Consider the following 22,874-nt stretch of genomic DNA (forward strand, 5'->3'; position numbering starts at 1 on the left):
GCTGTTCCTGGTGCCCAAACCAGACGGGTCTTTCAGACCAATACTAAATTTGAAGTCTCTAAATGTTCATTTATGGGTAGACCATTTCAAAATGGAGTCTCTACGGTCAGTACTCCTGAGTCTGGACCAGGGAGAATTTTTGGCGTCCATGGATGTCCAGGACGCATATTTGCACGTTCCTATACACCCGGAACATCAGACCTTGTTGAGGTTTGCCATAGGAGACCTGCATTTACAATTCCGGGCGTTACCCTTTGGGCTAGAAACCGCGCCAAGGGTATTCACAAAGATAATGTCAGTAATGGCGGCGGTGCTGAGGCTCAGGGGAATCACAGTAATACCCTATTTGGACGATCTCCTGTTCAAAGCAGAGTCAGCAGCCATGCTGCAGAGTCACTTGGCAGAGGCCATCAGTTTTTTGCAGGCTCACGGCTGGATTTTAAATTTGCAAAAATCTCAGTTGGTACCGTCACAAAGGCTCCAATTCTTGGGAGTCATACTGGACACCCATCTTCATCGGGTATTCCTCCCGGAGGTAAAGGCCAGGGATCTGGTCACCCTAGTCCAGGAGATTCTCAGGGCTCAGAGCATTTCAGTATGGAGGTGCCTCAAGCTCCTGGGGAAGATGGTGGCGTCATTCGAGACGCTTCAATTTGCCAGGTTCCACTCTCGGAGGTTCCAATGGAACATTTTGTCAGCTTGGTCAGGAAACACTTTGACCATGAAATCCGAGATGATAGTGCTGTCTTCGGACACCCGAGAATCTTTGAAATGGTGGACAGAAGTAGATTCCCTTCAGTGGGGTCGGTCATTACAGACCTGGGACTGGTTGATAGTAACTACCGACGCCAGTCTCAGGGGCTGGGGGGCAATAGTCCTGGATCTCAGGCTTCAGGGCCTGTGGACGGCAGAGGAATCAGCGTTACCAATCAACATCTTGGAGCTGAGAGCTGTCTGGAAAGTCATTTCCTTGGCGGGAGACAGGTTACAGAACCTCCCTTTGAGGATTCAGACCGACAATGCCACAGCTGTGGCGTATCTGAATCACCAGGGAGGTACACGCAGCAGATTGGCCATGTGGGAGGTATCCAGAATCTTCCTATGGGCGGAACAGAATGTTCCAGCTGTATCGGCTATATTCATCCCAGGAATAGAGAATATAGAAGCCGACTTCCTGAGCAGGGAGGAGCTCAAGGAAGGGGAATGGAGCTTACACCCTCAGGTGTTTCACCAAATCACTTCGATGTGGGGAACTCCGGATGTGGACCTGATGGCATCCAGGATCAACCGTCAAGTGCCCAGGTTCTATGCCAGAACAAGGGATCCACTAGCGGAGGCAGTGGATGCCATGACTATTCACTGGCAGGGAGATCTCCTTTATGCATTCCCACCAGTACCAATGTTACCGAGACTTCTGAAGAAAATACAGGGGCAGAAGGTTCCAGTGATCTTAGTGGCCCCAGATTGGCCAAGGAGATCCTGGTACTCGAGGCTTCAGAGGTTGTCTGTGGACTCATGGCGTCTACCTCTGAGACCAGACCTTCTAAGACAAGGCCCTTTCAATCACCTGGATTCAGATCGATTGATTTTGACGGCCTGGCTATTGAAACCACCATTTTGAAAAGAAAAGGGTTTTCTGAGGCAGTAGTACAGACTATGATAAAAGCCAGAAAAGCTGTATCTTCGGCAAATTATTATAGAGTCTGGAAGACTTACATTCGATGGTGTGAGAGAAGAAAGGCTCATACATCTCATTTTAAGCTATCAAGAATGATGGAATTCTTACAAGATGGTTTTTCATCGGGCCTAAGCCTTCAGTCACTGAAGGTGCAGATTTCGGCCTTGTCCATCTATTTCCAGAAAAAGATAGCCATTTTGCCGGAAATTCAAACCTTTTTACAAGGAGTATCCAGGTTGAAACCTCCATACAAACAACCAGTAGCACCTTGGGATCTATCACTGGTTTTGGAATGCCTTCAAAAGGCACCTTTTGAACCTTTAAGGTCGGCTGACTTTAAGTTTCTTACGTGGAAGCTAGTGTTTTTGTTAGCAGTAGCATCTGCTAAAAGAGTTTCAGAATTGGGAGCTTTGTCATGTAAATCTCCTTTATTAATTTTTCATGATGACAGGGCTGTTTTAAGAACAGTGCCTCAGTTTTTACCGAAGGTGGTATCTACCTTCCATTTAAATCAGGAGATAGTTCTACCTGTGTTTCAACCCCCAGAGGGTTCTAAGAAAAGGGACAAGTTGAGAACTTTGGATGTTGTGCGTGCCTTACGCATATATGTGGACAGAGTGAAGAGTGTCAGGAAGACTGACACATTGTTGGTATTGTATGACGTACACAAGATTGGTTGGCCTGCATCTAAGCAGACTATTGCTAGGTGGTTGCGGTCTGTGATAGCCTTTGCATACACCAAAGTGGGTAGACCAGTACCGGCCAAAATAAATGCGCATACCACCAGGTCAGTTGCCACCTCTTGGGCGGTTCGACATGGGGCCACAGCTGAGCAGGTTTGCAGAGCTGCCACTTGGTCATCTGTTCACACATTTGCCAAATTCTATAGATTCCATGAGTTCGCGTCGGAGGACGCATCATTCGGGCGAGCAGTGCTGAGAGCTGCAGACCTGAGCGTACCCTCCCAAAGGACCGGCTCTGGAACGTCCCAGTGTTGAGCTGTGTCACCAGGACCATTGAAAGAGAAAAAGGGATTTTTGTAAGAACTTACCGTTCGAATCCCTTTCTCTGATATGGTCCTGGTGACACAGCGATCCCTCCCTTACGCTCAGTAAGTATGCCAGAAGTTTCATGATGTTCATGTTAAAATGGTTAAAAGTTAACAGTTTTCTGTTATAAAATGTGCATATAATATGTGCAGGCGTTTGTACTGAGTTAATGTATTCCAGTGGCTTTGAAAGATGAACTGAAGAGTCCAGGGATGCAGTAGGGGAGGAGCCTACCCTCTAAAACTTTAGGATAGGTGCCTGGCTCCTTCGGACCCTCCTACATCCCAGTGTTGAGCTGTGTCACCAGGACCATATCAGAGAAAGGGATTCGAACGGTAAGTTCTTACAAAAATCCCTTTATTTAGGCCTTATTTATCAATGAATGTGCCATTGGTCACAGGAAGATGTTAGAGATATGTCTTGCACACAGCGCAAATTGCCATTTAGCGGGCAGAACCAGTATTAAGTCTCAGTGATGTTGCTAGTTACTTTTATTACCAGCAATGGGACTCATTTTTTTATTTTTATTTTTTAAGCACTTAACATTTCACTGTGTACTGTGATTGGTGCATTTTATTTGGTGGGCTTAAGTTTTGAAACGTAACTGTAATTTTGTCAGATGTATGATGGTGGCCAAAACGTTTTTAAAATAATGGGTCTCGATTCTCCTGCATAACGTGGAGAAGCGGGCACCCGTTCAGTATAAACAATCCCCAGCCGATAAGGAGAGCCGTTATGCCCGGCATTAACTGCTCTCCTTATCGGCGCCCCAGGCAGCCCTGCACCTTCCCCCCCCCCCCCTGACGGCTGTAATGGGCATGCATGAGATCTCGCTTTTATCGCAAGATCTCTAGCGCAGCCCGGAGCCAGCAGCAGGGCTAGTGTCCCGGCAGTGGGGGATAGGACAACTCCTTGGCGGCTGTTTATACATTGCCCGGCCGCTAATCACTGGGGGGGATTGCAGAGGACAGCCCCGCCAAGTGTACCGAACATTAGGTGTGCTAGTAATACGTTAGGGAAAAGTAATCCCCCCCCCCCCCCCCAGTTAACTAGCGTTAACGCTGGTTAATACATCTGCCCCATTGTGTAATATTTCATGTTGCTTAGTAAAAGGTGTTTGACAATGGATAGCCGTTATGTTGTGTGGTTATAATAACATCAGCAGTACTAGGCATCTATATTTGTTGACTTAGGCCTTTATTCTGCGCAGCCAACCCTTACCCTGATGTGCGTCGGCGATACTGGAATGCCTACATGCTATTCTATCAACGCGTGTCTGACCAGAACTCTCCGGTTTTACCAAAGAAAAGCAGAGTCAGCGTGGTGCGCCAGGAGGCTGAGGATCTCACGCTGTACGTATTTACTTCCATTAGTGACTAAAGTCTTGAACTCCATTGTTGTATGTTTCTATGTTTATAACTTTCTAGGTTTTAAACGTATCTCTTTGGTAATTGCATTTTCTTGTTGGTTTATTTCTTCCTGCTACTGTTAATGCTGCTGATGTTTCAGTGTTAGGTTGCTGACACAGATATCATGGCACTTAGCATATAATGTAGTGAGCAGAGAGGCTTAGGAACATCCCTCTGAACTCTTTTTTTTTTTCTTTCTTTTTTTTTTCTGTGACCTCAGACAAGGGGCTTATGAAGATTTGCTTGCAAAATCGTCTTTGGTAAATTTAATGTTTTCCCCTCCAGAGTGATTTTAAATGGAGGTAATTCTTTTTAGGCGGATTTGGGCTAAAATGTACCTTGGCGTGGAAAGAAAAAATTTGGTTTTTGTAGTTGACATGGACACTTCTAGTGGTCAAGAGGAACAACTGTGTAGTCTTCGCTGGTGTTCACCAAGCAGTAACTTGTAGATGAAGCGTCTCTCAGACTTATTCAGCATGGAACTTTTACCCAGTCCAATCATTCCCAAACAATGAACATTTTGGCTTTTAACCGAGGCTGGTTTCAGTAATATCCATTTACAAAGTGTTTTATTGATTCATTAGTACACTGTTTGCCCTGTAGGATTGTAGATTGATCAGAGGTTTCCTGCTGACTGCTCATCCGGCACTCGCCCAAGTGCATTTTGTATATTTTCCTAGTAAAAATGATTGAATGTTTTTAATCTGCGCCATTCTGGGTTCTAGGTCTGCTCCATCATCTCCTGACATTTCACCCCAGTCCTCCCCCCGGCCGCACAGGCCTAACGATCGCCTCTCTATTCTTACCAAGCTGGTTAGGAAGGGAGAGAAGAAAGGTCTGTTTGTGGAGAAGATGCCGCTCAGGATATACCAGGTATACAGATGGGGCCAGCAGTGTTAAACGTGTGTTACTGAAGCAGGGAATCTCTGCAGCTTAAAGACTCGCTACACATAAAACGCAGATTGTGTTCTCTAGAAGAGCCATTAATGTAAACAAATATATAATGGTTGACATACCCTAAATCCATTGGAATTGTACTCTATTTATATGTGCTTAGTGTTGTATATGTCAGATGAGACCTACAGACCTTCCTGAGGATCCGCTTTGTTTCGTGGGTGACTGATGTGTTTTCTTCTGCGGCAGACGTCAGGGGCCAGAGGGATTACATTGGGTAGAGAGTGAGGTCACGACCTTTCCAGCACCAGAAAGGATAAAACTTCTGGACTGCCCAGAGACAGCCCTGGCTCCTCCCTCCTCTACCCCGCCTCCTAGGCTAGCTTACTTTCAGTTTTGATTGTGCTGGCAGGAGCCAACACGCATTTTGAAAGGGCTGCTGTTAAAGCAGCTTAAACTTCGTTTTTAATTTTTTTTTTTTTATTCTTATTTTTACACTGACTGGAGTCAGTGACAGAGCAGCAGCGCCGGGGGTCTCTTTTAGACCCCTGCACTGCGCTCCATCACCCGGGACCCGGCAGCCCAACACCACCCACGTGGCTCCCACAAGCGGAGGTGTTCGGCTGGCTCTGAAGCACTGGAGAGCACAGCCGCGACGGGGACCGGGACATCAGCGGTGAGCACCGCTTACAGGTAACGCGCTCCCCGCTGGGAGCGCGCGCGTGCGCATTTCTAATGGCGGCTGAGCAGCTCGGCGAGGGGGATCGCCGGGCTGCACTAGCAAGCGGCAGAACCGCCGCCTCTCGTAGTGTTGTGCACTCTGTCTCGCTGGACCACCAGGGAGACTTTGAGTGTGGGCAGTGGCGTCGGTAAGCGGGGCCGCCCGGCAAGCGCCGGATCCCCGCCATTTTACCGGCGCCACATGAGTCATTTAATCCCGGTGGCCATTTGCTAGTAGGGGGGGGGAGCCTCTCCTCACACAGCCCCTCTCCCGGAGACAGGAGCTAGGATGTACCCACGTGGTTTCCAGCCCTGATCTCTTCCTGCCTGCCTGCTGCAAGTGTAAGAAGGACACAGAGAGCACTTTGCCAGTCTGGAGTTCCATCTCTTCACTGCCAGGCCATATGGGAAAATCTCCCCTGTACCTCTCCTACTGGAGCACAGGGTACAGTACTTTATGCTCCTGCCGGCCTTTGTGCTTTGCGGAGCTCAGTGCCACTTTATTATTTGCATTGTGCTATGTCTCATAACTGTGTTAACACCATCACTGCATGTCAGAAGTATAGGTGTTAGCTGTACCAGTTTAGCTGCCTCTTGTACAACTTAGAGGACAGCGATAGTGACACAGGAACTCCTATATTGGTGTCCTGCACACATTGCAAGGCTGGCCCAAGTACCACCGGCCAGCCTGGGCATATGAGTATAGCCTGATGGCGCGGCTACCCTTTTAAAAAGGGACGCCATTGTAAGGACGGAGTCCATGGTACTTTCCCAGCTATCATGCGGTTCTGGCGGTCATTTTAACATACTTGCCGCCATTGCACGCTGCTGGAGGCTCCTGACTACTAATGCCAGGGCTGTGCTCAAGCTTGTCCTGATTAACTGCATATTGAATGCAGCTGCTCCCCCAGGTTCTGTGTTCAGACAGTGGGGTTTAGAGCATAGTGGGACAGTATTGGGCTGTATGTAAATTAGGTCATAGCACTCCTGTGTTATATACCATGGTGTTGTTGATTGGCCTGTGGCAGCTCATCTCCTTATACTGTCTCTCTTATCCAGTGATTCTATCTCTGGTTACCTACACCTACTCTCTCTCCCTGTGTGTGTGTAGTGTATATATTGTCAGGTGGAAAGTGTATAACTCAGTTTACATTGTCATCTGAGGCATGTGTCTGTGGACTTCCCTGATGTATTTTTCCTCTGTGACATAGAGATCGTTAGATTTCTGCAATAAGCCTCTAATTGTGCAATGTGTATCTGCTGGCTGACAAAATAAAACCCCTTCTTGCTTTCTTCCAGAAAGATACTGTGTTCTCAGATTACAGTTTATGGGGGGACAGTTTGCTGCCAGCTAGGTCATACAGAGGACAGCAGGAAGTCCCTGCTATCAGAGTGACACAGAGGTCACTCCATTAATCAAAGGCAAGGGCAGCAATGTCTAATGCAGATAGCATGACTTGTATGTTACTAACTCATGAGTTAGCAAAGTTTTCCATAGCAAGTCAATTAAAAAATCACAGTGTGTGCAGCCATTACAGTTCTGGTCCAGACACTTAGTGTAAGACACCTCTGCTAACTTTTAAACCCTGTCGGAACATAGTCCAGGCCTGTTTTACCCTAATAGAGCAATAGCTCAATCAGCAACGCTCCCGTCTCTTAAGTAGACAAGGCGCACGGCCATAAGGATTCAGTCCCCACAATACCAGGGGTTATTTCATGTTCTGACAGGGCACTATGGCAAACGTCACCAACGGTGGACTCTGAAGTGTAATTTCTCCACAGGATAACCTTCGGTATTCCTGGTCATTGGAAGTCTGAACATTGCACTGTCACATACAGAGCTGGTTGTGGTGTGTACGCACAATACAATCCAGTGTGGGATCTGACTATGTAGTCGGATTTACATTAGGATCACATGCATGTAGCATGCAGATCGCACATTTGAGATAATTTGACTTAGTATTCCTCCAGGCCTCTAGTAGCCTTGCACCCCAGCGGGGTAGCATTTTTGGGAGATGCAGCTGTGGAGGTGCAGTACGAACTGTGTAATGGTTAACATTACTACCTCACGGCACTGATGTCAATCTATATTCATAACACACTGGATATGCCCAATCTCAGTTTGAGATCACATGGGAACACCAGCTGTTGTAGATAACATGGGTTCCATTCAAACAACGCCATTACTCTAACTGTGTGGAGTTTATGTATATTCTCCCCGTAATTGCGTGGGATTACTCCAGGTACTCCCGTTTTCTCCCACAAACAATTCGGTTTGTCATTTCTTTAGTTCTCCTTTAAGTTATGTTAGCGGAGTAACACTGGCTGTAGCTTTTATAATTAAAAGCTAATATGGCCTTGACTATGCATCCCTTCAGGGACGCAATCTCACTTTGGTAGAAGTTTTACTGGTTGCCAATGTTGACGGCCTTGTTCATTTCAGCGCCACCATATGCTATATACCAATATGTTGCCTCTTAATCTGTACGACCTATTGTATAGGGGTACATGAATGCATATGTTTATGTTTGTAGGCATTTGTGTATGTGCATGTGTATATATATATATACATGTACATACACAATATATATATATATATATATATATATATATATATATATATATATATATATATATATGTGTGTATGTATATATAGCGGTGCTAGGTCAGCATTCTCGCTTCTTACATTCAAACAGCGGTTCGATATAGTTTCCTGTTTGTTTTCTAATGTATCTACATACATTATAACCAAAACTGATCCTTTTGGTAAATCCGTGTTTTATACACGCAACAGTACATCTTAAGGCATAGACTGGATAATGCTATTATGGAAAAGATGCTTCTGTCTTGAAACCTAAGTGAAAAAGACAGTCCTGTGGGATTTCTGCAAGGTAGAACCTTGGTTTCTAGGTCACCCTGTGCAGGTCCAGTCGGGTGATGCAAAAAGGGTGGTTTGTTATCAACCACTAGGGTGACACTCTGAGTGGGCCTGGCTATGAGCCTACGGCCACACCACCCTGAACACGCCTGATCTCGTCTGATCTTGGAAGCCAAGCAGGGTCAGGCCTGGTTAGTACTTGGATGGGAGACCGTCTGGGAATACCAGGTGCTGTAGGCTTAGGCCTCCCGCTTCTTCCAATGGGTGCAGCGCAAGATCCCGGCCTTGTTGGCAAAACTATACCGGCAGATGGACCCTCCCTTCGGAGGTGTTCCTGTGGTTGGTAGGCCATTGGGGTGGACCAATGGTGGATTGATGGCTTTGCTTCACATTTACCAGGTCACCCTGTATGTGTCCAGGTCTCGAGACCCTGCAGGTTACAGAGTCCACGCTCTGTTATGTCAGTCCAGTGGCTATTCGTTCGGAGGTAGGCTTTTCCCCATTTTTGCTCCTCCTCAAAGTAATTTGTACATTAAAAGTGGAGGTGGGGGCACCTTAATCCAGGAGAATCTGGTTCTCGGATCTGTGAACCCTGTTAGGGGTCTCTCTTATCTGTCTGCCTCTGGGGCCAGAACTGCTCACAGGGTTGTTAAGACAACCTTATTAAGAGCCACGGGATTCAATTCAATCCCAGAATTTACCGTTTGTCTAGGGTTTTGTCCTTTCGGTAGAAGTAGTGGGGGCTGGCCTCCGCCTGTTTTCTTTAAAGGAACAGGGCTCGGCTCTCTCCTTTGCATTCCACAGCCTATGAGCTTTGTGGTACGATCTCCGCTCATTCTGGCAGGGGGTCCTGCAGATCCAACCTCTGGTTGTTACAAACATGGTGGTTTGATAAAATCTTTCTCTGATTCTTTAGGCCCTTTAGGGCTCTTTACAGGCTAACTGGGACAACGGTTTTCCTGTTGACCGTTGCTGCTGGGTGTCTGCCCGGCAGGCTCTGTCAGGTCAATCGCCCTTCATGGTCTTTCATTCTCATAGAACGGATTCTTTGAAACATTACTTTACACCTCACAAGGTGGTTCCTGAATTTCAGGTCATCCAAGAGATAGTGATCCCTGCCCTTTGTAGGCCGGCGGTCTCTCCTAGGCAGCAATCAACTGGAGATGGTCTGTGCTTTGCACGTCTATGTACATCACGCTGTAATACTTTGGCCATCTGACTCTCTCTTTATCCACTAGAGAATTCATAAGAGTGGCTGGTCTGCTACCATGCAGACTATTGCCAGCCGATATCTGCGGTCGTTTATCAAGCAGGATTCCTTGTTCACCTCACTCCCTGTTCTTGCAGGGGTACGGGCTCATTCCACTACATCTGTGGGTGTGTTTCGGGCTTTTACAGGTGGTGCAACGGCAGAGCAACTTGGCAAGGCGGCAACTTTGTCGTCTGCCAACGATTTCTTACGCTTTTTTGCGTTTGTTATGTTTGCCTCTCAGAACTCGGCATTCGGCCAGAATATACTGGCCGCGGCACAGGCGCGTCCCCACCCTTAGGTGGCTGCTTTAGGACATCCCAATGTAATCCCTCTGGCCCCTGACGTCTGCCGCAGAAGAAACTGAGATTTATGTCTTACCTGTTAAATCTCTTTCTTCGAGGACGTCAGGGGCCACAGGGATCCCTCCCTGCCGCGCCTGCTTCATGGTATTGAAGTTCATAGTTCCTCCGTTGAGTGAACTTAGTTAAAAGTTCCTTTGTTGAGGTACTTACACATGTCACAGTTATGGTTCCTCTGTTGAGCAACCACACACACATATATTGGTTGAATATGTTACTGTATGGGTTTCTCTTCCTTCTATCTTGTCTCCTGCCTGGCTTTGGGAAAAACTGAAAGTAAGCTAGCCTAGAGGAGGGAGGAGCCAGGGCTGTCTCTGGGCAGTCCAGAAGTTTTATCCTTTCTGGTGCTGGAAAGGTCGTGACCTCACTCTCTACCCAATGTAATCCCTGTGGCCCCTGACGTCCTCGAAGAAAGAGATTTAACAGGTAAGACATAAATCTCAGTTTTTTATTGTGCTCATCTGCTGATGGTATAGACTGTGTTTGATGCTGCCTATCCACTGATCAGAGTTCTGAGTCGCCAGATCACATGGCCACAATCTGCTCTGTGTTGAGAAGCTGCGATCTGTTAAAGTGGATCTGCTCCATAATGGGGGTGAAACTCACCAAGAACGCTGGTCAAGAGGGGGCGACCCGTCATTTGTAACAATGTGTTTATTTCTAGATGGTGAGAGATGAGAATCTGAAGTTTATGAAGAACAGGGATATTTACAACAGCGACTATTTCAGCTTTGTGCTGTCTCTGGCTTCTGTGAATGCAGTAAGTAGCTCTTTGGTTTCATAATTGTTTTACATCAGTCTTGTATCATACCTGTGCTATGTGTTACCAAACTGTCATCATTTCGTGCAGACCAAGCTCAAGCATCCTGATTATCCTCCCATGGCCAAGGTCAGTGCACAGCTGGCCATCCAGTTCCTCTTTCACACCTATCTCCGGACAAAGCGGAAACTCAGGTAAGGAAATCGCTGCAGATATATACACTGGTTGAGAATATTGCTGGCAGTGTACAGGATGAACGGGTATCGCTGATTGTGGGCTTGCCGGGGGCTATCCAGTTATCCCAGTTAGCTCGCTTCACACTCCGGCAAATCAGACAGCCCCCCTCAATAAGCCTGTCTTGGAGGCAGTGACTACATTGTACGGCTCATGTATCAACCGCCAAGTTTCCATTGTGTCTTGGTTTTAGGGTTGACACCGAGGAATGGATCGCCACCATTGAAGCCTTGGTCTCCAAGAGCTGCGAGGCGTGTCAATGGCTCGTGGAGTACTTTGTCAGCTCTGAGGGTCGAGAACTTGTGAAGTAAGTACCGATCGTCCGGTCGCAACTGAGTTCCCACCACAGTCCTTGTTATAATATTTATCATTGAAATCTTTAGGGACCTTACGCAGGTTAATAGACCGAAATATCAGTTAAGCTGCTGTGAGGTCACTGACCCTGGTTTAGAACCCAGTATTTTGCATTTCTGCAAGCCTCGCTCACCATTTCCTGACCCAGACAGAGCACCGCCCTACTGTCGCTTAGACCTGGAAGACGGCATGTGAAGATTCCAAGTAAATTATACCGTCTTTACACAGAACTGTGTTTTATTTTACAAAGAGTCTTCTTGCTGGAGTCCTGTGTCCGGGAGGTGCGTTGTGCCGTGGCAACCGTCCTAGAAAAGACCTTGGATGGGGCGTTGCTTCACAAAGACAAGGTAATGAGCACCTTCCCTTCTGCTGCGAGGTACTAAAAGCAGGGAAATTCTAGTATCTGTCTGTTAACGGCCGTTCTTCCAGGTGAATGGTGTCCACCTGCTGATCGAAATGCTCCTCAGTCTGCTAGATAAAGATGTGCCGGAGAGCTGCAAGAACTGTGCTCAGTACTTCTTCCTCTTCAACAACTTCCTGCAGAAGGTAAGAATGTGGGAGTGGCCAGTACTTCCTCCTTCTGTAATATAGGCACATACTCATTGATATGGGAACCAAATGGAAGCACCTCCCTCTATACCCCGGTTCTCGCTAATAACTGCAGGCTTTATAGCCATACAAAATACTGTGTCCAGATAAGAATAAGGTCTGTAATGTGAGGGTCTAATGCTGTATTTTCATTATTCAACATCAGTTTCTGTATAATTATATACTGTACTAGTTAAAAGCCCATCAAAATAACAGCTTCTGCAACGTACGTTCACTTTTGAGCTGTGACAATTTTTAGTCCACAAACTCCCCAACCCACCTTCATTACCTGTCTGTTCCTACGTCCAATATCTGTTTTCACAGCTCCCTCTCTCCATATCCAACAACTTAGAAACAGATAAGTCCCCGCAGAAATTGCTTTCACTTTCTGTTATGGCGTCTTTAAGCACACAAAGGAGTAATTTTATCAGACACTTGGCCTCTAGTGGTCACGGTTGATAGTTCACCACTTAGAGGTGCTTCGTAGTTAGCCATAATTAGATAAAGGCGTACATTGTTCCCCTGCATTATTGAGCATATTATTTGTTTTCTTCTACAAAATGCAGCAAGGGGTTCGGGCTGTTGATCTCCTCTTGAAATACTCGGCTCTGCGACATTTCATCAATTTCCTGCTTGGCCCCAATCGGAAGAACAACCAGGTAACCAGCTGGGAATGCGGCTATAGTTATGTTCTAGCACTGCGACCTGTTATAACTGGAACTCCACTGGCTTTCCTTTAACAATTCCGTCTGTTCCTAGAATCGCCGCTGGAGTCCGGCACAAGCTCGGGAGTTTGGCTTCCTACATAACACCATAGCATTGCTGGTCCTATATTCCGATATTTCCCCCCATCGGACTGTCGGTAAGCCGTGCTTTTTTTCTTTATTTAGTCTGGTCTCCCCCAGCTTTTACAGTTTCCGAAATGCTTAGTACAGTAATTAGCACTTATTAATGTCAGCAGAATGGGAACTCCCACTTACAGGGACTCCGCTAGATATATAACCACTGTAATCTTCTACAGCTCCCGGCGTATTCAGGTGTCATCCAACGCTAAACACGCCTGGTCCTCTGCTGGCGCTCCACTCAGAAGTTGAAGCTTTGATGTTTACCCCGGAAGGAAAGTCTTACCTGCTGGAGGTGCGTGTCTACCTCATTTAATTTTGCATATTTGCGACTTGTAAAAATACTGCTTGATTATTTTAGGATCATAATAAATGTTTAATAAGCACATCATTTAATTAATTGCCATCACAGCGTCATGGTATATAGGTACTGATGCAGGGTATTCTATATGGCCAGGTTTTATCCCGCAACCAAAGATATTCCTTCTGCTCTGCCCTTCCCAGCGTTTGCATACATGTGTCCGCCTTCCAGAAGATCGCTGTAACAAGTATGACTTCAGATTGCTCACGCCAGACGCAACTGGAGGATGAGCTCATTATCTGCCTCTGTCCAGGGCTTACAAAAAACCCTACAGGGTAGGCCTGATAAGGGCAGGGCTACGGGCAGGGAAAGCTCTTCATCTCTGCCCATTGATTGTGAGGATGAACAGGATGAGGAGGAACAGGGCAAAATAGTAGATGCGGATGCTGACGAGGACAACAACTCAGCCAAGAAAGCCCTGTCACACATTGATGTGGTGGCCTTAGTCACTGCGATAAAAGAGGCCCTTAATTTAGCAGACTCTGCTGAACCACCTAAATTCTCTGCCCTATTTTCAAAGACCGTAAGTGGACTCCTGTCTGAAGACTTGGAAAAAAAATCATCTCGGAAAGTACCAAATAGGAAGTTGACACTGCCTAGACGTTTGGACTCCCTTTATCTCCTCCCTCAGGAGGAGAGAGTCTGCTGGGAAATGGCTCCCAAGGTGGAAGCACATGTCGCTCAGCTAGTGCAATCCTCTACTCTGCCCATTCCAACTGCGACCCTTAAGGACCCGGCAGATCGGAAGTTGGAGAACTTCCTAAAACTCATTTACACCACTGCAGGTGTGGTAGCTAGGCCTGCCCTGGCTTCAGCCTGGGTGGCTTAGGCCATGGTGGAATGGGCAACTACTCTAGCTGCTGATGCAGCCGAAGTGCGTGCCCATGGAAAACCTGTTTCCTACCATTAAGATGGTACATTAGGTCGCACTCTACTTATGGGAGGCAGCACTTGATACTGCCTCCCTAACCTCCCGTGTGTCAGCATGGAGGTCCTTTTGGCTGCACTCTTGGACAGCGGACACTGACTCTAGGAAAATCTTAGAAACGCATCCCATCGAGGGTTCCTTCTTGTTTATGTCCAAACTGGATACAATTGTGGCTAAGTTAGCAGTTTCTAAGGCTGCTTTCCTAACTTTTGCTGGTACTTGTTTCCTAGCACGGCGCCCATTTTCAGTATGTATGGTACTGTACTGAAATCGCATCGCATATCACGTTATAGTGGCATGCGATGCGATTTCAGTACCGCTCCCTGTCATTCCCGCTCCCTGTCAGATCCTCTCAGAATCATTCTGAGGTGATTTTCTGACAGTAATGGAAGCATCCCTCAGAGCTGCTGGGGAAGTATCGGAAGTATCGCAAATGGCTGTATCTATTAACATGTTCAGCTTGCCTCAGACGGAGGAGGAGGCTATCCCCTTCTTCCAGCAGCATGATCTCCTTCCGCTGACGCAGAATTGCGCTAATGTGCGCGCTATGCGGCTGTCAGTGAAGCAGTGTATATGGCGGTGCCAGATGGAACCATGACGTCTCAAGGTGAGCCTCAGAGCGGCCCACTGGTTTCTTTTGTCACCTTGGTGCGCTTCATCTCTTCCTGGGCCCAGGAGCTCACACCCATCAACTACCGTGAGCAACAGCTGGAGATATCAAAGAAGACAGTGGTCCTGTATAACAGATGGATGTGGTAGGCTTGCACCATGGACCTCATGGCGCAGCCACAGCGGCGTATCGCGGTCCAGGGCACATCGTGGAGGTCAATGAGAGCTTGTTTGTCAAGCGTAAAAGCAATGTCAGTCGTACGTTACCACAGCAGTGGATTTTGGGGGGAATTTGTCAGGAAACTGCACCAATGGTGCCCAGACGTGATGCCACCACTTTGCTGTAATTGAAAATGTTGAGCCATTCACCACTATTTATACAGACTGCGGGAGGGCGTACAGCACTGAACACCTGGAACTGGCTGGTTATCAGTATTTTCAAGTGAACCATAGTAATTTCATTGACCCGGCCACAGGGGTTCATACCAGAATGATTTTGTATTTACCTAAATCTTGAGTCCTTTGGTTGAACCTGCGAGCACCAACCAAATACAAGGTTTTGTGATGATATTTTTTTGTTTTGTATCTGGTTCTGTTTTTTGGGGGATTTGATAAAGAAAAAAAATTCCTGCAGAATGTGGAATACAGAGGAGGGAGAAGCTTTAGAAGTTCCAATTTTTTGTGACCATAGTGGAAATGTATCAAAGTTTGTAGAAAGTGGAAGGAGATAAAGCGGTACTTGTTTCCTATCTGGGCGCCCGTCGCGGGCATCGCGGGTACATTTATGTCTGGACGCGACCGACGCGATGCCCGCGATTTCCCATTGAAACCCATGTTAAACATGGAAATCGTGTCGGTCGCGTCGCGGCCGGCCATAAATGTACCCGCGATGCCCGCGACGCGATGCTCCCGATTTCCCATAGAAATCAATGTTAAAAGGCCCGATGGCCACGATTTTACTGTTAAATGCCTCAATGCACCCAATTTGCCCATAGGAATCAATGTTAAATGGGCCACAGAGCCCAAATAGCCCCAATTAACCCTTAAATGTCCCCCCAAATTTTTAACGCCACCCCACGATCCACGCCAACCCGAAGCGTGGCGAGCGCAGCGGTACGCGTCCTCCGACCTTTTCATGCCCTACTATCCACTAGGGCGTGGAGTGAGAATAGAATAGTGTGGCGAGCGCAGCGAGCCACCGAGCCCGAAGCGTGGCGAGCGCATCGAGCCCCGCGACGCGGACACCTGTGAAGCCCGCGAGGGGACGCGTCTACCTGTGAAGGTATCCGCGTCCCCTCGCGGGGCTCGCTGCGCTCGCCACGCTTCGGGCTCGGTGGCTCGCTGCGCTCGCCACACTATTCTATTCTCACTCCACGCCCTAGTGGATAGTAGGGCATGAAAAGGTCGGAGGACGCGTACCGCCGCCCCTCGCGGGCTCGCTGCACTCGCCACGCTTCGGGTTGGCGTGGATCGTGGGGTGGCGTAAAAAATTTGGGGGGACATTTAAGGGTTAATTTGGCCTATTTGGCCCCAAATCGGGTCCATTGAGGGATTTAACAGTAAAATCGCGGTCAATCAGCCTTTTTAACATTGTTCCCTATGGGAAGATCGCGGTCATCGCGGGCATCGCAATTTACCCGCGATGCCCGCGATTTTTACCCCCGATGACCGCGATTATGATCGTGGGCGCCCAGATAGGAAACAAGTACCGATAAAGCTTTAACCAAACAGCCCGAGATCAATAGATTTAGAAAGTGTTTTATATAAGAAGCGGTTTCATCTGTTAATACTGGCTTGTTTGTGTCTGTCCCTGTTCTAGGTGATGTTTGCAATGAGGGAGCTGCCTGGGTCGCTCTCTGTTCTCATCGAGATGCTGGTGTATTGCTGCTTCTGTAACGAGCGCTTCTCCCTCACCACGCTGCACTTCATTAAGGTACCACAGAATCCTCGCTTCTATTCTTTTTTAACCCTTTGAGTGACAAGGTAACTTATCAAAATCGGTGTGAAAATTGCCAAGTGAACTTTTTTATTAAACTCTGAGTGCCAACGTTGCTGTGAGATCCTCAAAATATCCGTTAAAATGCCAACGCCGCCCACAGCGACTGTTCTTTTTGGGTGCAATATTTAACTAAACTTCAATGAATTGTCTTGGCTGTATATGTATTTATTTCTATATACAGATGGGTCTTTTCCCATCTTGGCAGGGGATGGCGCTGGCGTCGCCAGCCGCCATCCCACGCCAGCGCCATGGCGATCGTGAGAAGGGGACGCGCGCGCGTCCCCTTCCGACGGCGCTTCCATACGTTTCCCCAGGTCCCCGCCGGCTTGCCGGCGGTAACCCGGGGTCCCCGCCGCCTGCCCGCACCCCCCCTAACCCTGTCCGTCTCCCTGAGGCGGAGACGGACAGGGTTTCCATCGCGCCAGCGACGGAGACGCGCGTGAGACGCACGCGCGTCTCAGTCTCCTCGCTGGCGTGGCTGCTGGCGGGTCGCAATTGGATCTGTACTACGTTGATCACAAATACACCCTATAGCACGTATTTACCAGACTATGAGACTCACTTCTCCAGGATGGGGGCATCCCTTGGGACCCGCTCTGCCCGGGCCTGCGTGCGCACCATTTCTATTATATGCCAGGGATGTCTGTGCCCAGCTGCAGCTCATCACCCGCCTCCGGCACCTTCATTATTGGGTATGGGGAAGGAGGCCATATTTGCCATGCTGGGGCTTTGGGGAAGGATGCCTGGTATGTGCAAAGAGGGGTGGGGTGTGAAAGGAATGATTATTAAGATCTGTCATTCCGTTTGGACCAAGGTCAGGTAGGACCCCAATTTTTGTAAGTGAGGGTTTCGGTACTTGTGTATTTTCACGGTGCCCGATATATTGAATGCGATATCGGCCGATATATCAGATGTAATATTGGCCGATATATCAATGCCATCCGAAGTAATTTTTGACCTGTTCATAACCCCACTATCCACTACGCATGGAGTTGATTTTATATAGTGTGGCGAGCGGACGCACATTACTGCGCTCGCCACACTATATAAAATCATTATGAACAGGTCAAAAATCGCTTCGGATCGCATCGATATATCGGCCGATATCGCAATCACTTACTCCCAGTACTGCCCCAGCTGATATATACTTATATTCCTCTCCCCACTCCCAGCACTGCCCCAGCAATATCCACTCTTATCCCTTACCTGCCCCCAGCACTGCCTGCTCCTAGCCCTCTCACCACCCCCAGCACTGCCTGCCCATAACCCTCTCACCACCCCCAGCACTGCCTGCCCCTAACCCTCTCACCACCCCCAGCACTGCCTGCCCCTAACCCTCTCACCACCCCCAGCACTGCCTGCTCCTAACCCTCTCACCACCCCCAGCACTGCCTGCCCCTAGCCCTCTCACCACCCCAAGCACTGCCTGCTCCTAACCCTCTCACCACCCCCAGCACTGCCTGCTCCTAACCCTCTCACCACCCCCAGCACTGCCTGCCCCTAACCCTCTCACCACCCCCAGCACTGCCTGCCCCTAACCCTCTCACCACCCCCAGCACTGCCTGCCCCTAACCCTCTCACCACCCCAGCACTGCCTGCTCCTAACCCTCTCACCACCACCAGCACTGCCTGCCCCTAACCCTCTCACCACCCCCAGCACTGCCTGCCCTTTACCCTCTCACCACCCCCAGCACTGCCTGCTCCTAACCCTCTCACCACCCCCAGCACTGCCTGCCCCTAACCCTCTCACCACCCCCAGCACTGCCTGCCCCTAACCCTCTCACCACCCCCAGCACTGCCTGCCCCTAACCCTCTCACCACCCCCAGCACTGCCTGCCCCTAACCCTCTCACCACCACCAGCACTGCCTGCCCCTAACCCTCTCACCACCCCCAGCACTGCCTGCCCTTTACCCTCTCACCACCCCCAGCACTGCCTGCTCCTAACCCTCTCACCACCCCCAGCACTGCCTGCCCCTAACCCTCTCACCACCCCCAGCACTGCCTGCCCCTAACCCTCTCACCACCCCCAGCACTGCCTGCCCCTAGCCCTCTCACCACCCCCAGCACTGCCTGCTCCTAACCCTCTCACCACCCCCAGCACTGCCTGCCCATAACCCTCTCACCACCCCCAGCACTGCCTGCCCCTAACCCTCTCACCACCCCCAGCACTGCCTGCTCCTAATCCTCTCACCACCCCCAGCACTGCCTGCCCCTAGCCCTCTCACCACCCCCAGCACTGCCTGCTCCTAACCCTCTCACCACCCCCAGCACTGCCTGCTCCTAACCCTCTCACCACCCCCAGCACTGCCTGCCCCTAACCCTCTCACCACCCCCAGCACTGCCTGCCCCTAACCCTCTCACCACCCCCAGCACTGCCTGCTCCTAACCCTCTCACCACCACCAGTACTGCCTGCCCCTAACCCTCTCACCACCCCCAGCACTGCCTGCCCTTTACCCTCTCACCACCCCCAGCACTGCCTGCTCCTAACCCTCTCACCACCCCCAGCACTGCCTGCCCCTAACCCTCTCACCACCCCAGCACTGCCTGCTCCTAACCCTCTCACCACCCCCAGTACTGCCTGCCCCTAGCCCTTTCATCGCCCCCAGCACTGCCTGCCCCTAACCCTCTCACCACCCCCACTACTGCCTGCCCCTAACCCTCTCACCACCCCCAGCACTGCCTGCCCCTAACCCTCTCACCACCCCCACTACTGCCTGCCCCTAACCCTCTCACCACCCCCAGCACTGCCTGCCCCTAGCCCTCTCACCACCCCCAGCACTGCCTGCCCCTAACCCTCACCACCCCCAGCACTGCCTGCCCCTAACCCTCTCACCACCCCCAGCACTGCCTGCCCATAACCCTCTCACCACCCCCAGCACTCACCACCCCCAGCACTGCCTGCTCCTAACCCTCTCACCACCCCCAGCACTGCCTGCCCCTAGCCCTCTCACCACCCCCAGCACTGCCTGCTCCTAACCCTCTCACCACCCCCAGCACTGCCTGCTCCTAACCCTCTCACCACCCCCAGCACTGCCTGCCCCTAACCCTCTCACCACCCCCAGCACTGCCTGCTCCTAACCCTCTCACCACCCCCAGTATTGCCTGCCCCTAACCCTCTCACCACCCCCAGCACTGCCTGCCCTTTACCCTCTCACCACCCCCAGCACTGCCTGCTCCTAACCCTCTCACCACCCCCAGCACTGCCTGCCCCTAACCCTCTCACCACCCCAGCACTGCCTGCTCCTAACCCTCTCACCACCCCCAGTACTGCCTGCCCCTAGCCCTTTCATCGCCCCCAGCACTGCCTGCCCCTAACCCTCTCACCACCCCCACTACTGCCTGCCCCTAACCCTCTCACCACCCCCAGCACTGCCTGCCCCTAACCCTCTCACCACCCCCAGTACTGCCTGCCTCTAGCCCTTTCATCGCCCCCAGCACTGCCTGCCCCTAACCCTCTCACCACCCCCACTACTGCCTGCCCCTAACCCTCTCACCACCCCCAGCACTGCCTGCCCCTAACCCTCTCACCACCCCCACTGCTGCCTGCCCCTAACCCTCTCACCACCCCCAGCACTGCCTGACCCTAACCCTCTCACCACCCTCAGCACTGTCTGCCCCTAATCCTCTCACCACCCCCAGCACTGTCTGCCCCTAACCCTCTCACCACCCCCAGCACTGTCTGCCCCTAACCCTCACACCACCCCCAGTACTGCCTGCCCCTAACCCTCTCACCCTCTTAATACTTATATAGGAATAAATCAGAAAATGAGTAAGTGTCAGAACTTCTCTGTAACCCCAGATAGACAGGAGAACACAGAAGGGGTAGCAGTGAGGATAACCAGAAGGCTAGGATGAGACCCAGCCAGATGTACTGTACACTTAATAAGCCGTGTATTATGCCACATTATACATGTAATGATACCTTTATATTTTGGAAGTACATTTCCAGAGTACATAAAACACAAGAACACAGGTACAATAGGTGCAGGATGCTTTATTATGGTACTATGCTACAATAATAATAATTGACACCACAGTCACTACAGGAGACATCACCACCCCTCAGTCATCATCACTGGAGACTGACACCACCATAACCTTAGGTAAAGGCTCAAGTGGCATTACAGAAGCCACCATGCTTTACCAAACGTTATGGGGGTGTCAGTTTCCAGTGATGATGACTGAGGAGTGGTGATGGCTCCTGTAGTGACGGTGGTGTATATAATCTTCATCGTAGCTTCGGTGGAGATTCCCATTTTATAAGCTTGGTGCGGTTAGATGTTCTCCGCACCACATCCCAAATATGCTGAGATGGTAGATGTTATCCTGCAGGGGCGAGAGTTCTCTGATGGCCCTTTTAAAGAATGATCTTATGGCCCCTTTCTTGGTGTTTCTGGGGGCGCAGTTATTTGCAGGTGCGTTGGTGGCCTCCTCTGTGCTCTGGGTGTTGACGACCTCAGTAATGCTTGACCCGAGGTGCAGGATGCTTTATTATGGTACTATGCTACAATAATAATAATTGACACCACAGTCACTACAGGAGACATCACCACCCCTCAGTCATCATCACTGGAGACTGACACCACCATAACCTTAGGTAAAGGCTCAAGTGGCATTACAGAAGCCACCATGCTTTACCAAACGTTATGGTGGTGTCAGTTTCCAGTGATGATGACTGAGGAGTGGTGATGGCTCCTGTAGGGACGGTGGTGTATATAATCTTCATCATAGCTTCGGTGGAGATTCCCATTTTATAAGCTTGGTGCGGTTAGATGTTCTCCGCACCACATCCCAAATATGCTGAGATGGTAGATGTTATCCTGCAGGGGCGAGAGGTCTCTGATGGCCCTTATAAAGAATGATCTTATGGCCCCTTTCTTGGTGTTTCTGGGGGCGCAGTTATTTGCAGGTGCGTTGGTGGCCTCCTCTGTGCTCTGGGTGTTGACGACCTCAGTAATGCTTGACCCGATGGGAGTGTTGGTGCCTTCCTCAATGCTAATCATAGGCCTGCTGGAACGCTTTATTATGTATGTGTTGTTCCTTCTGAATGTGGGAGTGTTGGTGTCTTCCACAATGCTTGTCATATTTGGCCTGCTGGAACGCTTTACGATGTATGTGTTGTTCCTTCTGAATGTGGGAGTGTTGGTGTCTTCCACAATGCTTGTCATATTTGGCCTGCTGGAACGCTTTACGATGTATGTGTTGTTCCTTCTGAATGGACCACTATTGATTTTGGAAGGTCCATTGGTAGCCTCAGCACTGGTGTTTGTTGCGGGTGCCATCGCAGCTTCTATTTTAGGCACTGATGCCCTCCTCACGGGGATGCGAGATGGTGTAGCGTTTACCCTCTCAGTTGGTGGTTGCAGCCTCACAGGTGCCAGCTGTATCTGAGGCACTTGCTGCTTGCCATGTTCTTGTCGCGGCTTCATCACAGGTATCCGCGATGGTGGAGCGCGCACCCTCTTGGTTGTTTTTTGGGGCACTGGCGGCATCTGCACAGGGATGCGGCATGGGGGATTATATTGCCTATCCCATAATGCTCGTGGGACAGGCAGCCTCCCTATCGCTCTGTCTTTTGGCACTGATCTTATTCGCAGCTTCATCACTGGTATCCGCGATGGTGGAACACACACCCTCTTAGTTATTTGGGGCACTGGAGGCATCCGCACAGGGATGCGGCATGGGGGATTGTACTGCCTATCCGATAGTGCTCGTGGGACTGGCAGTCTCCCTATCGCTGGGTCTTTTGGCACTGATCTTATTCTTGGCTTCATCACTGGTAGCCGGGATGGTCGAGAACACGCCCTCTCCGTTGATATCTGGGGCACTTGCGGCATTCGCACAGGGATGCGGGATGGAGGATTATACTGCCTATCCGATAACGCTTGTGGGACTGGCAGCCTCCCTATAGCTTGTTCTTTTGGCACCGATCGTACTCGGGGCTTCATCTTTGGTAT

General features: G+C 49.8%; 1 protein-coding gene and 1 non-coding gene across 3 annotated transcripts in view; both read left to right on the forward strand.

Annotated features, from left to right (window-relative positions):
* Positions 1-22,874, forward strand: part of USP24 (ubiquitin specific peptidase 24) — a 130,115-nt gene that overhangs the window by 84,861 nt on the left and 22,380 nt on the right. For both annotated transcript variants that reach the window (XM_083157587.1, XM_083157588.1), the window contains exons 50-60: positions 3,938-4,079; positions 4,862-5,009; positions 10,905-11,000; positions 11,091-11,194; positions 11,428-11,541; positions 11,839-11,935; positions 12,018-12,134; positions 12,743-12,835; positions 12,936-13,038; positions 13,198-13,313; positions 16,736-16,849. In XM_083157587.1, the coding sequence (XP_083013713.1) occupies positions 3,938-4,079; positions 4,862-5,009; positions 10,905-11,000; positions 11,091-11,194; positions 11,428-11,541; positions 11,839-11,935; positions 12,018-12,134; positions 12,743-12,835; positions 12,936-13,038; positions 13,198-13,313; positions 16,736-16,849 (1,244 nt within the window). The remainder of the gene's footprint in view (positions 1-3,937; positions 4,080-4,861; positions 5,010-10,904; positions 11,001-11,090; positions 11,195-11,427; positions 11,542-11,838; positions 11,936-12,017; positions 12,135-12,742; positions 12,836-12,935; positions 13,039-13,197; positions 13,314-16,735; positions 16,850-22,874) is intronic.
* On the forward strand, positions 8,751-8,869 carry LOC146034729 (5S ribosomal RNA). The gene has a single exon (XR_014460133.1). It is a non-coding gene; the product is annotated as a 5S ribosomal RNA (ribosomal RNA).

This window comes from Crinia signifera, chromosome 8, assembly GCF_055691185.1.
Source record: "Crinia signifera chromosome 8, ASM5569118v1, whole genome shotgun sequence".
Taxonomy (NCBI): domain Eukaryota; kingdom Metazoa; phylum Chordata; class Amphibia; order Anura; family Myobatrachidae; genus Crinia; species Crinia signifera.